The sequence below is a fragment of the Coenobita brevimanus genome, chromosome 14, assembly GCF_032717465.1.
Source record: "Coenobita brevimanus isolate Jiangsu-jjx chromosome 14, ASM3271746v2, whole genome shotgun sequence".
NCBI classification, from domain to species: Eukaryota; Metazoa; Arthropoda; class Malacostraca; order Decapoda; family Coenobitidae; genus Coenobita; species Coenobita brevimanus.
Genome location: NC_136967.1, coordinates 28,307,504 through 28,326,252, shown reverse-complemented (window position 1 = coordinate 28,326,252; position 18,749 = coordinate 28,307,504). Strand labels below are relative to the sequence as shown.

The 18,749-nt window shown below is 42.6% G+C and overlaps 1 protein-coding gene across 1 annotated transcript; it reads right to left on the bottom strand.

Moving 5' to 3' along the window:
* Positions 1-11,394: 11,394 nt before the first annotated feature.
* Positions 11,395-14,341, bottom strand: LOC145390291 (uncharacterized). Its single transcript, XM_080265270.1, has 5 exons — positions 14,319-14,341; positions 13,325-14,195; positions 13,047-13,062; positions 12,113-12,244; positions 11,395-11,516 (listed from the first exon to the last, which is right to left on the bottom strand). Exons 1-5 carry the CDS (start codon positions 14,339-14,341, stop codon positions 11,395-11,397), a joined length of 1,164 nt encoding a protein of 387 aa, XP_080121396.1.
* Between the last annotated feature and the right edge of the window lie 4,408 nt (positions 14,342-18,749).

Below are 18,749 nucleotides of genomic sequence, written 5' to 3'. Positions count from 1 at the left end.
TCACTTCCACTATTTACTTTGTTGATAACTGTGACATTTGTGATCGTGTTATTCTTCTTTGCTATAATGAAGTCGATTTCATTCTTTGTTTCTCCATTTGGGCTTCTCCGGGTCCACTTTCTCCCTGTTCTTTTGTGAAAGAATATGTTCATTATTATCATGTTAAACATATATATATATATATATATATATATATATATATATATATATATATATATATAAAATATGTGTGTGTGTGTGTGTGTGTGTGTGTGTGAGAGAGAGAGAGAGAGAGAGAGAGAGAGAGAGAGAGAGAGAGAGAGAGAGAGAACGGAAATTTCAGTAGAAATTAACAATTTGTATGGAGGCTTATAATCACATGAGAATGCTCTGGGAGAATATACGGGCTAAACGTGTGAAACTGAAAGCGACAGGTCGAGGCCGGACTTTGCAAATGATGATTATAGAGGTAGAAATTGCGTCAAGTTGCTTCTGCATGCATTTCATTAGGTACACGTTCATCTGAGCCAACAACAAAAACAAACAACAACAACAACGATAAACAAAAAGACAGTGAACAATGACCTTCGAAACACCATAATGCTACCCAAGAAACGGTTTCAGAATACTGTGTAAGAGTTTCATGACCGTACAATTACAAAAGTGGAGCATTAGTCCACTCCAAAACTGTATCACAGCAATCGGGGGGATGAGACTGCACGGTTGCTGTTAGTGTAGCGGGTTTATTCTAAGTTGACAAATATCCCTAACCCGTTCAGCTTATTTGATGGCCAAGTATGGTTAGAGTAGAAGCTCACTTTAAATAATACCCAAGGACACTCTCTCATACCTCATAATTAAGACTCATCGAATTTCACGCACCCGCGACTTTAGTATTCAAGTTGTTGGAGTGACCCAGTTGCGTCAGGTAGGCTACGAGCATATCAGCTAGGGTTCAGTCACATCGTCTCAACCATAATTAAATCTCACTAATCTAAAAAAAAAAAAAAGAAAAAAGGTAAGAATCACCTTTCCTTAGTTTTGTGGTCATATTCTAAATGGCTTAGGAGATTTCGTAACAGCTCTCTTTCGAGTGTTTATCCTGCTCATTACACCATATTGTTTTTTTGTAGTATGTAAAATGTACATGGAGAATAGAAGACGGGAAAGACAAGAGGAAGGAGTAGTTGCAAGGAAAGGTTACAAGAGGATGAGAAAAAGGCAGAGTATAAGAGAGAAGTGGAGGAACGATTGGGCAAATATGAATTGGAGCAGATGGGGGACGTGGAAGATGTGTGCAGGATATTTACAGAAGAAATATGTGCAGCATGTGATGTGGTGTGTGGGAGGAAGAGAAGACGGAGGGGGGTGCAAGGAACAGCGTGGTGGAATGAAGAAGTGAGACAGGCTGTGGCTCAAATGAAGAAAGCATACAATGAATGGATGAGAAATAGGGGCGTGGAAGAAGTTGAGAGGCGGAAGAGAGAGTTATATGTAGAAAGGAAGAGAGGTGAAAAGATTGGTAAGACAGAGTAAGAAGAGACTGGATGAGGAATTTGGAAGGAATTTGAGTGCAAAGTGGAGGGACTGTAAGAAAATGTTCTGAAAAGAGGTGAAGAGAGTAAGACAGGGTGGAAGTGAAGTTAGCAGGGGAGTGAAAGATAAAAATGGTTGATTGCTGGTCGAGAAGGGAGAAAAGTGAGCAGATGGAGAGAACACTTTAAGGAATTGCTGAACATAGAGGATGGAAGTAATGCGAGTATAAGTGGCTGCGGAATGACTGGGAGAAGAAGGGAGGTGAGAAGACAGGAAGAAATCAGTAGGATAGAAGTTGTGGAAGCAATAAAGAAAGTTAAATTGGGGAAAGCCCCAGGAATTGATGGAGTGTGTGGTGAAATGCTGAAGCATGGGGGAGAGATAGTAGTAGAATGGATGTGGAAGATGTGCAGATTGGCCTGGGAGGAAGGTAGAGTCCCGGAGGATTGGAAGTCAGGTATAATTATTCCCTTGTACAAAGAAAAAGGGAAAAAAGAAGTGTGTGGTAATCATAGGGGCATTTGTCTTCTTAGTATAATAGGAAAAGTGTATGGTAGGATACTTATTGACAGAGTTAGAGAAAGAACAGAGGAATTAGTTGGAGAAGAACAGGGAGGCTTTAGGAAGGGAAGAGGTTGTGTAGATCAGATATTCATTCTTAGACCTTTAGTGGAAAAGTTTCTAGAGAAGGGAAAGAAGTTGTATGCGTCTTTCATGGATTTGGAGAAAGCATATGACAGGGTGGATAAACAAGGATTGTGGAAAGTATTAAGAATATATGGAGTAGATGAAAAGTTGTTGAATGCTGTGAAGAGTATGTATGATGGTGCGAAGGCTGCAGTGCATTTGGATGGTGAACTAAGTTAATTTTTCTCTTTGAAGGTTGGGTTGAAACAAGGATGTGTCATGTCTCCATGGTTGTTCAATCTGTACATGGATGGGGTATTAAAAGAGGTACAAGGTAAGGTAGTGGATGTTGGAGTGGCCCTGGTGAGAGAGGACAGTGTTTGGAAACTCCCTGTACTGTTGTTTGCAGATGATACTGTGTTGTTGAGTGAAGACGAAGGGGAGCTGCAAGGCTTGGTGGATGAGTTTGGGAGAGTGTGTAAGAAAAGGAATCTAAAGGTGAATGTAGGGAAGAGTAAAGTGATGGTCTTTGAGAGAGGTGAAGTCAGTGAATGTACAGCGAGGTTGGATGGTGAGGAATTGGAAAATGTGAGTACGTTTAAGTACTTGGGTAGTGTGATGAGTAAGGATGGAAGTTTGGAGGGTGAAGTGCTTGAAAGGGTGCAGCAGGGAAGAAAGGTTGCTGGTTCTTTGAAAGCAGTGATAAGAAACAGGAAAGTGAGCATAGAAGTGAAAAAGTTACTATATGACAGTATTGTGATACCAGCTCTAACGTATGGAAGTGAAGCTTGGACGTTGTTGGAGGGACACGTCAAGAGTGAGAGCAGTGGAAATGAGTTATTTAAGACGAGCCTGTGGAGTCACATGGAGAGACAGGCTGACGAATGAGGATATAAAGGAGCGTTGTGGTGTGGATATGGATGTGACAGGAAGCGTTATGAGGAACACACTGGGGTGGTTTGGCCATGTAGAGAGGATGGAGGGTGAGAGACTGACGAAGAGAGTGTATGTGAGTGAGGTGGAGGGGGGAAGAGGGAGGGGGAGGCCGAGGATGAGATGGAGGGATGGGGTGGAGACGTATATGAGAGAGGGGAGTGTGAGTTGGGAGCAGGGCAGTGAAATGGCGGGGGACAGGGCGACGTGGAGGCGATTTGTTTGTGGCCACCCCAAACGGGATTGAGGCGTCTGGCAATAGATAGATAGATAGTAAAATGCAGTACAGTATCACCGAGGGCAACCCAACACCCCCAGAAGGAGCCCGCAGAGGAGCATATACAGCGCAACTGGACTCTGGGCGACAGGGACATAAGTCCGCCCTGGCCACGCGCCCCTATGACCCGGAGCTCGCCCGCCGCCACCATAGCAGGAAAGCGAGACTACCTTCCGGGCGAGCCGACCACCGACAACCACGGGGTGGAGCTATTACTCTAGCTCCAGTCAGCACCCCTGAGACGGCCAGTAGCCGCTCAACCCTCCTACAGGAGACGGCTTGCAGCCGCTCTGGAGGTAACGAGGAGACGGCCAGAAGCCACTCTGAAGGTGCCCCTCAAGAGACGGCCGGTAGCCACTCAATCCTCCTACAGGAGACAGCCTGCAGCTGCTGTGGAGGTAACGAGGAGACAGCCGGTAGCCACTTCCACCTTCATCAGGAGATGGCCAGTATCCGCTCCGAAGGTGCCCCTCAAGAGACGGCTGGTAGCCGCTCGATCCTCCTACAGGAGACGCCCTGCAGCCACTCCAGAGTAATGAGGAGACGGCCGGTAGCCGCTCCGAAGGTGCCCTTGAGTCAGCCTGTAGCTGCTCCCTCCTCCAGGCCACGGCCAGTAGCTGGGCCTTAGCAACGGCTGGTAGCCGCACCCCTAGAAGGCCACAGCCAGTAGCCGGGCCCTACAGCAGGAGATGGCCAGTAGCCGATCCTCCATCAGGTGCTGACTCCTGCCCACAAACCTACGACCCAGAGGGAGACCCCAGCCCGGAGGAGTATTGGAGAAGACCTGAAACTACCACCGGGCTCTTCTCACTACAGCCGGTTCCTGAGAGGGCCCGCCTGACGGACCCCAACGGAGGCTGATGCTGCAGCCAACTCCTGACGGCGTCCCCAACCACCGGAGACTGCAGCCCCTGGGCCCTCCAGACCGTCCCCAGGACCCCCGGGAGGGACATCCCTTCACCCCAACGCCGGAGATCTTCGTCCTCTGTCAGGCGCCTGAGCGAGAGGTTCAGCCAGCTGTTCGGCCCCAGCCCAGAGGGCCAGACTCCTGCCCCAAGCCCTGAAAGTGCGGGACCCTTCGCCACTAGCAGCCCCGGACGAGAGAGGACTCCCCTACGCATGATCCCGTGGCCCCTGAATACAGAGGCCCCCGGTGGAACTCAGCCCCGTTAGTAGTAAGGCTGAGTCATTTCCTCCGCCCTTGTACCTGACCGCCAGTATGCCCAGTCCCGAAAGCGAGTGACAGTGAAAGCACAGTGTCCGTGACATAGTGAAGTAAAGGCAGAACAGTCAGTTATCAGAATATGGAAAGTCAATGAGAGAAACATCAGTAATAATATAAACGAGAGGTGGAATAAGTAAGATAACAGTGAAACAGTGAACGCGGCCAGGCAGTGAAATAAGGGTCTGTCTCAAGTGAACACGCTGCCATATAGCGACTCCGCCTCACATTAAGATCATACGGAGGCCCCAGTGCAAGAGCAATAATTAACGACACGACAGACAAACCAGTTAGCCTGCCAGCAGTGAAAATAGTGCCACAAACTCCACCAGTATACAGAACCCAGACTTTCCCAAATAATAGTGTTTAGCTTCACTGCCCTAAGTGATATTCACCTTCCCCGATCTTGTCCTAAGTAGTATCCTGCACGATACTAACACCTAATATCTAAGCCCCTGAATTGTTCAGCATAACTGTATTTGTTACATCTGCCTGTTCCACTGTAGAATTTAGCAATAGACATGTAAGGTCGTTGCCTTGAGTTTTTGTGTCCTACTTCTCTCTTATTTGTCTAAGCTCCGGTCTAGAAAGAGAACCCAGCTACACACTAGGTGTTAGAGGGACGGGAAGCCGACCCTAAAACACCTGGCATTACATTTTGCTTACTGAGGCAAATGATGTTGTATCAAGAATATACCTAAGTAACATGAAGATAACATCCATGTGTAACAAGATAATATATAAGGTGAAAGTACCGTTGCGAGAGGCAGATCAAAAATTTACTTGGGATGATGTCATAGAGTGTCACCTCAGGGATAAGGAACTGAATAGAAAGGATGCCAGAGATCGTGCAGCGTGGACAACCGCCATTAGGTGACCACTGCCGACACTTGCAAGCATACTGACATTCTTATAAACAAACGAACAAATGAGAAAACGAATGAACGGACACAATAAATCGCTAGGAAAAGGCGGTTCGAAGCTTAAAGTGCCACTTACACGTAAAGTCCTGTATACTATAATCCTTTGTGTATGTGTGTTCTTACCTTACCTAATTGTTCTTACCTAATTGTATCTTCACAGGAATGAGTCAAGCTCGTACTGTCCCGTGTCTTAAACCATTTTTATCGAACATATTCTTGAATTTATGAATTGTTTTGGCACACTATTTCATTCGGTAGTGCATTCCATTGATCGATTACCCTATTTGGGAAACTAAATTTCCTTACGTCTTTATCGCCTCTCTTTTTATGCAGTGTTTTGCAGTGTCCTCTTGCTGATGCATCTCCATAGGTTATGTAATCATTTATGTCTACTTTCTCCTTCCCTGATATGCATTTGTATAGCGTAATCATGTCTCCTCTTTTCCTTCTCTCCTGTAGTGCAGGTAGATTCAGTTTTTCTAGTCTTTTTTCGTAGCTTAGATCCCTTAAGCTTGGTACCCATCTTGTAGCAGCCCTTTGAACTTTTTCAATCTTATCTATGTGTTTTTCGAGATGAGGACTCCAGACTACTGACGCATACTCCAGGGTTGGTCTGATGAATGATGTTATTATCTTCCTTAGCTTGTCTTCATTTATGTATGTGAATGCTATTCTCATATTTGCAAGCAGTGTATACATGTTCCGTACCTTCTCACTGATGTGGTCAGCCGGAGATAGTCTGTGATTGATAATCACACCTAGGTCCTTCTCTTTTTCTGATGTTTGTAGGGTTTTGCTTCCTGACTTATAATCCCAATCAGGTCTTTTTCCACTTTTACCAAACTTGATTACATGACACTTGTCCACATTGAATTCCATTTGCCATGTATTGCTCCATTCATGAAGTTTAATTCTTCTTGTAGCTCTTTACGTGAGTCTGTGTTAGTAATTCTTCTTTGTATTTTTGCATCATCAGCAAACATATTTAGATAGCTTTCATTTCCAATGTTACTGTCTATATCATTTATATACACTAAAAACATAACTGGTGCCAGCACAGCCCTTTGGAACTCCGCTAGTCACTTCTCTCCATGATGAGTAATTTCCCCTTAGTACTGTTTTCATTTCTTTTTTTTTTTTCTTCTTTTTTTTTGAGAAAATCTTGCATCCAACAATACAGTTTGCCTTGGATTCCTCCTTGATGGTAGTTTCCATAAAAGTCTTTGGTGCGGTACTCTGTCAAATGCTTTCTTGAAATCCAAATAGATACCGTCCACCCATCCTTCTTTGTTCTGTAATGTTTCTGTTACTCTGTCATAGTATCTCAACAGATTGGTAACACATGATTTTAACTTTCTGAAACCAAATTGTCTTTCTGTTAGCATACTGTGTTCTTCTTGATGGTTTACCCAAACTTTTCTTATCAGCTTTCCTAATACCTTGCTTACAACACTGGTTAGTGATACTGGTCGGTAGTTGAGTGGATTATGTCTATTCCCTTCCTTGAGTAAGGGAACAATGTTTGCTTTCTTCCAAATATCGGGTAGTTTACCTTGTCCCAAGGATTCCTTGAAAATTAAAAATAATAGTTTACTTAACTCCTTTGCACATTCATGTAGCACCCAACACGAAATTTCATCAAGACCATTTGCTTTTCCTTTGTCTAATTTACTTAGCTCCTCCTATATTTCTTTTTCTGATATTTGTATATCTGGTAGTATGTGTGGGCATGCATGTTCCACATAATCCCTCTCAAAAATTTTTTCTTCTGTAAAAACTGATTGGAAATTCTTATTTAGTGCTTCACAAATATTTCTCTTGTGTATAGGTGATCCCCTCATCCGTATTGGATTGTATTTTATCTTTTACTCTGGTTTTGCTTCGGATGTAGCTGTAAAATAGCTTCGGTTGATCACTACTTTTATTTACGATGTTCTCCTCAAACTGTTTTTGGGCTTCCCTCCTTATTCTTGTCTAATCGTTTCTTGCCTGATTATAGTTGTTATATGCCCTTTCACTATTGTGTCTTCTGTAGCTATTCGACAACAAATTGTAACGATAGAGTTTTTTTTATAGTCCCACCGTTATTGTTCAATCAGTGTAACGCCAGGTATTTTATCTCACCGGTTGACACCAGTGTAATGGTCGGGAATTTATGGATTTCCCACCGTTGTTGTTTCTGTTCAACTTACTCGTTGATAATACAAATGGTACTCGACTTAGTCTCCCCTCAGTGACTGATAGAATATTCACCTCAGTAAAAACAAAAGGGGGGGGGGTAGCACTTCGACTTTGAATGATAAAGGTTAATTGTTTAAGATAGCTTTGGTAGCGTTTGTAGTTTTGGCCGAGTCGAGATTAAGTCAGTACCACGTGTGGTCGTCGTTCCCAAAGCGGAGGAATCTTGAACTGAAAGGGGAGTGAGTTATGCGTGAGAGGACATAATTCCCTAGATTGGATATAAAAAAAAAAAAAATGACATATAGTTTACTTTAATAATTCTATACTAGTTATCAACAGACATTTTTAATTACATGACCTTTAGTCATATGGAAAAGGGTTGTAAATTAAAACCATGGTTTGGACGATCATCATACAATATTGTCACCAAGCGAAACAGTTGGAATATTTAAGTGATTTCTGAGGTCATCATACCTCACTCTTTATCATGGGTTATTCCTGGGCTCGTCAATAGCCTCAAGACTGGGACATTTATTGGCTTGAGCTGTCTTTTCGGGCTGGTATAGCCTCGGACCAAAAAAAAATATAATCACTCGTGTTCTATTTCGTCCGTGTAATATAATCTCATCATGCAATTCTCTAATAATTCACAATCACTATCAATTCATAATTATTAATAGTTCATAATCATCATTAATGCATAATCACCAAAAATACATAATCACTCAGGCTTGTTTAGCCTCGAGGAACAACTCGAAAATTACATTTTTTGTTCACAACCACTAAGTTCCCTTCAACGCTCCCAATTTTTCTAACATATTAATATAAGAGAAAGAAAACGGTTGATGAGTTTGAATTCGCCTTTCCGTTACATGATCACATCACTTTTCAAAATTCTATATCTTATCTATAAGAAAAAATAAAGTTCGCCGATAGATTCATAATACCATTTCTACTACATTCAGTTTATAAATTATTCATGGGTAGTGTATGTATGTAAGGCGAGTCTATGGGCAATATCACAAGATGGCCTCGTGCACACCCCGACGTCACGGTGTCTAAGAACTGAACCAACGTCTGTTATACACGATGTCTGAGCAGCGAGGCTCTACGTTAAGCTCTTAACAACATTACTTCATATGGTTCACGACCAGTAAGGATTAAACAAGAAAAAGGGGGGGAAAGGAGGAATGTGTACAGCTCACCTGAACCAACGTCTGATATACACGATGTCTGAGTAGCGAATGGGGCATATCAGGCACCAAGGGACGCCGCTGCTAGATCAAATGAGATTGTTTTTGCGATATGGTGGGTTCTAATTCTCTTCACTATTTATATAGTAGTGTACACATGACGTTAGGACTTTTGATTGAATTGGGGAAAATTTGGGATTCAGTCCTGACTAAATTTAAATACTGAATTTACTACCATCCCGCCTTGAGTTTGGGGTAGCTTATGCCATCTAGTGACGGCTAAGGCAAGCGGGACTATTTGATCCTCACAAATTACATTATTTTGGCCTTTTTTTACTATTAATCTTTCATATTTGGGTTCTAGCAGCTTCATTAGTAAGCATTTCACAACAATGATACGGAAAGAATGGCATACCCATTATTATTCTGTCCAAGGGTCAAACTTGGCGCCCAACAACGACGCACAAAGAAGAGGAAAGGCCGCACTCATGTGTTATTCATCACTCTACCAGATGGAGGAATTCCCATAGCTCAACACTCACAGTTACATCACCCATGCATAGATACAGAGATGCATACATATAAAAGTAAAGTTATCCCTACATCAATCATTAACATATGAACTACTACTTAGGACAGGAATTTATAGACTAGTATTCAGATTACACCCTATCTAACTTAGAAATTACAGTACCCCTAAACATATACATGAATACTAAATTTGTGGCACTACAAAATCTCTTTTTTTCTTTTGATCTTTTACATTCTATATTGAACCATTTCTTTATTTTATTTTCTGCTTCTTTGTGCTGTGGAATGTACTTCTTGACTCCTATTTCATAAAGTTCATAGAATTTTTTATATATAGCATTTAAATCTTGTCCTCTAAGCTCCTTTTCCCAATCAATTTCTAAGAAGTACTTCATTAGGTCATGGTAGTTTCCCTTTTTATACTTTAGGCTCTTTTTGTAACTTTCATTGCTGTGAACTATGTCATTTTTTTTTTTTTTAATGTGAGGAAGAGGGAACCAAAGGCAAAGAGCCTGTAAAACTGTTCCTTCCAAGAGAAAAACAAAATACAAGAGAGAGCCAAATTCAAGATCCATTCATTTCGAGATGCCTGGACACACTGCGTTTGAAAGACTGGAGATCATAGGAAGCAGGAAATACAGACAGAGGGAGACAGTTCCAGAGCTGACCTGTTGCATAAATGAAGGACTGGGAATAACGGTTAACTCTTGCATTAGAGAGTTGGACAGAAGAGGGGTGAGAGTTTGCTGCTAGACGGGTGCTACGCGCCCGTCGTAAAAGTGGAGGAATGCATGCAGACAGTTCAGAGCAACAGTGACCATTGAAGTAGCGATAGAAAGAGATAAAGATGCAACAGTGCGGCGAAGAGACAGAGGTTGAAGGGAGTCAGTAAGAGGGGGAGAGTTAATGAGACGAAAAGTCTTTGACTCCACCCTATTGAGAAGAGCTGTATGTGGGGAGCCTCCCTGAAGTTGCAATTTAGTACTGCATGGTCGCTTTTGCCAAATGCATGGTGACAGGCTATATTAAATTGTCAATATCGTTTTCTTGCTTAGTAAATATAAGCTCTAGCACTGAAGGTACATCGAGTCCTCTTTTTCTGGTGCTTTCCCTTACATGTTGCGTTAGGAAAAACCCTTGCACAAGATCCAGGAACTTTTGGTCCCAACAGCTTTCATGGCTTATTATATCAAGAGTATTCCAATTTATATTTGTATTAAAATCTCCAGTTAGTATAATTCTTTCCGATTTCTCTTCCATTCTACAGTATGTAGTAATGCTCTTAAACTCTGAATTGTACTCCCTGCCAGATCCTCATATTCGCCTCTTTCTCATGTGTTTGATTTGGGTGGCATGTACAAATTGGCTACAATTACTTTCCCTTCAGATGTGTAGTGTGTGTGTGTGTGTGTGTGTGTGTGTGTGTGTGTGTGTGTGTGTGTGTGTGTGTGTGTGTGTGTGTGTACTGGAACCGAAAATGGAAATAGAATTCCAATGAAACTTAATTGGCAGGATAGCTGGAACTGGATCAGATGGGCCTATTTCAATATCATGTCGACTGAAAAATTTTTAATGGGTGTTTTGGCCCCTAATAACTGTCCCCATTGGTGTTACATTACACAGAAAATGTGGTGAGACATTTCCGTGCAGTTTTATACGTGTCCGCAGAAGCAAGTGCTTCTGCGAAGCACCTGTTTCCGTGTCGACGCATAAATCGTTGGTTTCGAGAAAAGCGAAGCGCCGTCCAGAAACGGCTCTCATTTGAGAATTTAAGCAAATGTTGTGCGACCCGATAGAGCTGCGAAGCGTTTGTCTAATAAACTATAATTCTAGGCGTGTGTCTGTGTGTGTAGAACAGCCGAAACCGGAAAAAGGATGTCGATGAAACTTGGCAGGATGGTCGCAGCTGGGTCACAGACGGACCGTTTCTGTTTTATATCGACTGGCTCTGAAGGGATGCCTTGGCCTCCAATTGTTCCCATTGATTTTACATTACACGGAATGCGTCGGGGATTTGCCGTGCAGTTTCCTGCGTCGACACATAAATTGTTTGTTGCGAGCAAAGCCAAGTGTGGTCTTAAAAACGGCTCTCATTTGAACAAGTGCTGAGTCGCCTGATGGGGTCACGAAATGTTTGTATGGTCTGATAAGCCAGTAAATGTAAACAAATCACCAACTAGGACTGAACCATAGGTTTCCCTTCTTCTGTAATTCCCCGTGAGATGAAAGAGCCGTACAATGGAATTTGTTACATCATGTAAATGAGGAAAATTGACGTAGGATGATGCAGGTGAGATAAAGATGATCATACCATCTGCCAGGGGCGTCATTTCAATTTTCTTGGGGAGGGGGGCATAGGCTACTTAGGAGGCCCCCCTACTCCCACCTGCCCACATGTGTGGGGTGGCGAGTGAGCATTTTGAAGTCACATGCGAAGCTATATTTAGGGAATTAAAGGAGTAAACAAATATATATACTGTATATAATTGTTTATTAAACCAACTACTTCCTGACACACACACTAATGGATATTCTACCATTGGCAAACGATCGAACTTTTAACTCCGACTTCGAGACACAAAATAAAATAAAACCATACTTTCGTGTACAATTCTATGTTCATTTTATTTTTTGTAAAGCATAAATCTCACTTAAGTGCTTGTGACTTAGATTTTGTCATACAGATTTTGTAAAAAATAAAAATGCTTACTTGGTTCTGATGCCACCCTACTGTCCCCTTTTTTCCTCACGGTCTCACGGTACCTCACCGTCCCGCTGGATCTTTCCGGACCACCTCCCACTTTGGGAATCATTGATCTAAATGGACTCTTAAGACTCCTACCTACAGGTACGTACTTCCTAAGATCAATAAAAGCTTTTAATGATAGCCACAATACAATAAAAAATGCAGCTCGATACTGAAGGTAACTGAACAGCTGGCTAGGAACATGCTTACATTGACATCCTTTAATATACCTAGTAAATTGTTGTGATTATTACACACACACACACACACACACACACACACACACACACACACACACACACACACACACACACACACACACACACACAGATAGATAGATAGATAGATAGATATTTTATTGACCACAGTTACATTTGTCTTTACGAGAAGAAAAAAATATATCAACATGTATAGTAAATAAAATGTGAACTATTAAAACGAAAAGTCATTCTTCAGTCCACAAAATAACTTGAACAAGAAACAAAGAAAATGAAAATGGTCGGTCATCATCATGCCAAGAACCAACAAATATACGTACGCTCTATGGATATAATTTAAGAATGTCATAAACAATTTTACATGCAACATCATTTGCGTACTTGCCACTGAAGAGCTCTTCTACACAAGTTAAGCCTTCATTTTACCTAATATCGCTCGTGACAGGACAACTCTCCACAACGTGTCTTTCTGTGTGAACCTCTCCACACACGCACAGACGCTCTTCCGGTGGTAAACGACCCTTTCCCCGCCTGTTCCATCGTCCAGTCTAAATACATAAACTGTGACCCGACACACGGAAACGGGTGAAAGCCATTCTAAAGCGATCGTTCACCGTATGACGGTCCTTGTATATACTGTGGAGCGTAAGTTGGGATTCAAGCTACGGTACACTGCACACCTTGAACCACTGGACGCTGTGATACGTGCCTACACATTCTACATGAGAGCACTCATACCTGGCACGTTCGTATCTATGAACCCTCTAATCGTCCTGCTCATCCCAGTATTTCCTCTAGTGGCAATATCAATGGCAAAAATCAAGGGATCGTCTGTCAGACTGGATCTCTCTGACACCATTTTGGAGTAAAATTTATGTTGCTTAAATCTAACCAAGTCGGGTAACGAAGGGTATCCTACCTCGGCATAACAAACATCATTCGGGGTAGCCTTTCTCACTCCCAAGAGTTGCTTAAGGGCCCAATTATAAAGCTTAACGATAGGTTTTAGGTCGGCTCCCACCCATGACTCGCAGCCATAGAGTAACGAAGACATCAACGCCTCATCGAATACCCTTCGCTTCACCACAAAAGGCACGTCATTGTTCTTTCTAATACACAATACGAACTTGAGCACGTGACATAATTTGCTCTTTGCATGTAACTTGAGCGTGGACGAGGCAGATCCGTCGCTGGTGAAGGACGACCCCAGGTACACGTATGAAGTGCAGGGGGCAATAACTAGCCCATCCACTCGCAACGGCTCCGTTTCATCCTCTGTGCCGCAAATGACAAAAAACTTCGTGTTTGATTCATTGATAATCATGCCATGATCTTTACAAAAGCTTTGCAATATCCTAAGTTTGTTCATCATGCTCCTCCTGGTCGTGGATAACAATACTGTATCATCCATTAAAACTAGTGTATGGAGCCAGCCCAGGAACCCGTCAGCCACGCACCCCTGCATGACCATCCTAATGAGCTCATTCATAAACACTGTGAAGAAGAGGCAAGACGTGGGTGAGCCCTGCCGGACCCCAAGCGTGGCAGTGATGACGGCTCCCCCTATCACCGACTCCGTGACACTATAAAGAGCCACCAATGCACCCAAAATTACCAACCCACAACCTATACACTTCAAAATCATAAATAGTTTGTTACGAGGGACCAGATCATAAGTTTTACTAAAATCAACAAAGGTTACAAATAGTTTACACTTTTTCCGGCGCGCCATGCCCGTGAGAAGACGTAATGCGACGATGTGCTCAATAAACCCGCGCTTGTTCTGGGCTCCCGCCTGCTCACGGAATGGGCGGAACCAAAGATTTAGTCTGTTGCAAGGAACCATATCAAATAACTTAGCAAGAGAATTAATGACGCTCATACCCCTGTAATTAATAACATTAGATCTGCTTCCTCTCTTAAAAACAGTAAAAATCATAGCCCTCACCCACGACACAGGGTACATGCCAGACATAGAGACCGCGTTAAATAATATGGTAATGGTTAACAGCCACTGGGGCTGGCAAGATCGTTAGGACACCCGGGGTGAGCCCATCTGGCCCGCAAGCTTTGTCCACTTTCATTCTCTTAACCTGACATTCCACCTCTGCGAGCGAGATGGGGCCATCCAGCACCGGTATCGTCACATCAGCGCTGATGTGCAGGGACGGTGGGGCGGGATTGGGGTTCAGCACGCACTCAAAATGGAACTTAAAATCCTCATCGCTTGGGAGATTTGCCATATTACACCTGGACGTCTCGAAGTCCCCTTTCCAGCTAATGGCTTTCCACACTCTAGCATCATCAGCACCACCCAACAGCCTCTCCCATCTACTCAAGTGTGTATCACCCTGACTTACGCCTGCCATAACCGTACTCCTGCTGCTCTCAGCGCACTCATATAGTGTATCTGACACATTCTTAGCAAAGGCATTGATATCATTATCCGCGTTAGGAATATCCGTACATGCAATATTAATAGCAAATTTCTGCCTATCTATGTTAGCAAACCTCACAGGTTTCCTTGCCACACCACACCTCGCAGCACTGCCATACAGCACCGCGTGGTCCCCCAGCAATTCAGGCCTGGCCAAAACGTTGTCAAAATGCATCCCTGGATTGCTCATAGATATACTGATGGGGGCGTGGTCGGAGGGAAGATCAACCCACTTAATGACCACAAAGTCGTGAATATGTTCTACTAAACAGGGAGACTCAATACATGTGTCTAACTCTAACACCCATGTGTCACGCTTCCGATAAGTCTTACCACTACTATAGTGTCTATGTTGAGTTCTAAGGTTATTCAGCACAAGAAGCTCATTATCCAGACATACTGATGATAAAAATCCTGCATTGTCGTTCATTAGACCCACGTCATCTTCAATGATGGGGTATGAAATATTTGTACCTGGCAACTCATACATCGTTGCCAAGTCTCTCACAGCCTTCCCAAACCTGGCATTCATGTGGCCCATAATCACATAGGCTTTCCTCATATGATTAGACATTATCTTTTCCTGGATTGAAGCAAAAGCATCAAGGGAGTAGTACTGGGAGTCACACGGGGGGACATAACAGAAACCAAACAAGACATGCTCAAAAATGCTAAGTTGCAACTATACTTGATCACCTATACTTAAATCAATGTTATGAACAAAATTGCTTAAATGGTTTTTGACTAGCGCCACAATACCACCTCGGTCCACGGTGCCCACTGTTTTCCCACGGTAGGACACGAACCCAGGCAGATGGACGGGTAGGGTCGTTTTAACACGCAACATACGATCCACGTTGACTTTTTCTAGCTTTGTGTATACGCCATTAACGTTCCATGATACTATCTTAATACTTTCAGCACACTGTGGTCTTTTTACAAAAACTACGGGTTCCAAGTGTATATGACTTCACCATCGCGGTGGAGCTTGCGCTGTCGAGTATCCAGCCTGATATCACACCCTGCAATATCCGGCCGCTCCTTTTCCCTCTCCTCCACCTCGCGTAATCGCTGCCACTCCTTCCTCATCCGCGGATGGACGTCCTTCTTAACGTAACTCTTAGAGTATTTCTCTCCGGCAGTCTTGGGATTTTTGGCATTAGCGAGGATCCCTGACCACATCTCCTTGTCCCCAACCGTAAGCAGCAGAGGTCTGTTGCGTCTCCTTCCGTCAGCCTCCGCACCCAGCCTCCGATGTTGACACTCCACACCAGCCACGCCCACACACACACAAATGGTCCTGACGAAATTTCAGGTTGGGTGCTACGTGAATGTGCAGAAGAGTCAAGTAGACCAATATATTTAATATTCAAGGAATCCTTATATCAAGGTCAACTACCTGATATTTGGAAGAAAGCAAACATTGTTCCCCTATTCAAGAAAGGGAATAGACAGAATCCACTCAACTACCGACCAGTATCACTGACCAGTGTTGTAAGATACCGGAAAAGCTGATAAGAAAAATTTGGGTAAACCATCTAAAACACAATATGATAACAGAAAGACAGTTCGGTTTTAGAAAGGGAAAATCGTGTGTAATTAATCTGTTAAGCTACTATGATAGTTACAGAAACATTACAGAAAAGAGCAGGATGGGTGGACAGTACAGTAGATTTCAAGAAAGCATTTGACAGAGTAGGCTACCACACCAAAGACTTTTATGAAAACTGTACCATCAGGGAGTTATCCAAGGCAACCTGTACTGTTGGTGCAGGATTTTCTCAGAAAAAGGGAAATGAAAACAGTAATAAGGGGAAATTACTCATCATGGAGGGAAGTGACTAGCGGTGTTCCACAGGGCTCAGTGCTGGCATCAGTTATGTTATTAGTATATATAAATGACATAGACAGTAACACTGGAAATGGAAGCCATCTAAATGTCTGTGGATGATGCAAAAATACAAAGGATAATTGCTAACAGACTCTTGCAAAGAGCTGCAAGAGGAATTAAATAAGCATCATGAATGGAGCAATAGGCCTATATGGCAAATGGAATTTAACCCTTCGTTAGTCAGGTGGGGTGTTTTGGCACCCCAATGTTTTTGTTAAAGCTCATGTTTCCTAACCGGTAATTCGAATATTTCTCTCCATTCCAGTACTCTCCTGATTCAGTGAGGGGAGGAAGCGTGTGGATTGGTTTAGTCCTGCCTCTGCTGTAGTAAGAGAGAGGGGCACTTCCCCTCCCCCCGGGGGTGTCCAGTCACCCCATCAAACTAACCATTTAGATCATATTGTGATATAGATTGTTTTTTTTATCTTATTTTTGCATATTGTTTATCATTATACTGATTTTAAAAATCACAAAATGTATTTTTCCTGTGCGTGTTTACCTGACAAATGAGATATGAGTCCATTTGTTATTTTTTTACTGATATTATAATTTATTGTATTTTATTATTATAAATTAATGAACACCACCTACAAGGCATTCAATCGTTTCATTAATGACTGCAGAGATATGATGAAGCGGCAATATGAATATATTTTACATGTTAGTAACACTACATGTATTTTTGTATTGGGGTGTTGTAACACCCCACCGGACTAACCACGTTTGAATACCCCACAGGACTAACGAAGGGTTAATGTGGACAAGTGGCATGTAATAAGTTTGGTAAATATTAGAAAAGACCAGACTTGGATTATAAGTTAGGAAGATCAACCCTACACATATTAGAAAGGGAGAAGGACCTAGGTGTGATTATCAATAACAGACTATCTCCCGCTGACCACATCAGTGAGAAGGTACGTAACATGTATACATTTCTTGCTAATATGAGAATAGCATTCATATATATAAATGAAGACATGCTGAGAAAGATAAGAACATCATTCATCAGACCAACCCTGGAGTATGCATCAGTAGTCTGGAATCCTTATCTCAAAAAACACATAGATAAGACTGAAAAAGTACAAAGGACAGCTACAAGATGGGTACCAAGCTTAAGGAATCTACGAAGAAAGACTAAAAAACTGAATCTACCAACACTACAGGAGAGAAGGAAAAGAGGAGACATGATTATGCTATATAAGTGCATCTCAGGGAAAGAGGAAATAGGCATAAAAGAACCTATGGGGAAGCATCAGCAAGAGGACTCTGCAAAAAATTACATGAAAAGAGAGGGATAAAGACGTAAGGAAATTCATCTTCCCAAGTAGGGCAATTTATCAGTTGAATGCACTACCGAATGAAACAGTGTGTGCCAAAAGTATTCATAAATTTAAGGATATGTATGATAATAATGGTCTAATACACGGGACAGTACGAGCATGACTCATTCCTGTAAAGATACAATTAGGTATGAACAATTAGGTAAGCACACACACACACACACACACACACACACACACACACACACACACACACACACACACACACACACACACACACACACACACACACACACACACACACACACACACACACACACACACACACACACACACACACACACACGATATATTTTACTCAAAACGTATTGAGGCTACATACAAATTATTTTTAATTTCACGGTGTTAACCTTACATTTTTTTTCAATAATTGTAGTTGATCTGGGGGCCCCCTCAGAAAGCTTGGGGGGGGGAGCGCCCCTCGCTGCCCCCCCCCCAAATGACGCCCCTGCCATCTGCCTTTTTTCCCTCCTTTTCTCCCGAATGATGCTTAACAGTTTGTTGATTCATGAATTTAATTTGGGAGGACGCTGACTGTATAATTGTCTCGCTAGTGATAGTCACAGTTTATTGCTTCAGCAAAAAATCCGTCCCTGTAGCCATCCCCAATTCGAGGAAACATATACCTAACAACTTTCGATATACAAAATATACTAAATTGCACAGACATATATACAAACACGTGGCCACCACCGCTAACTAAAGCCTCGGGTTA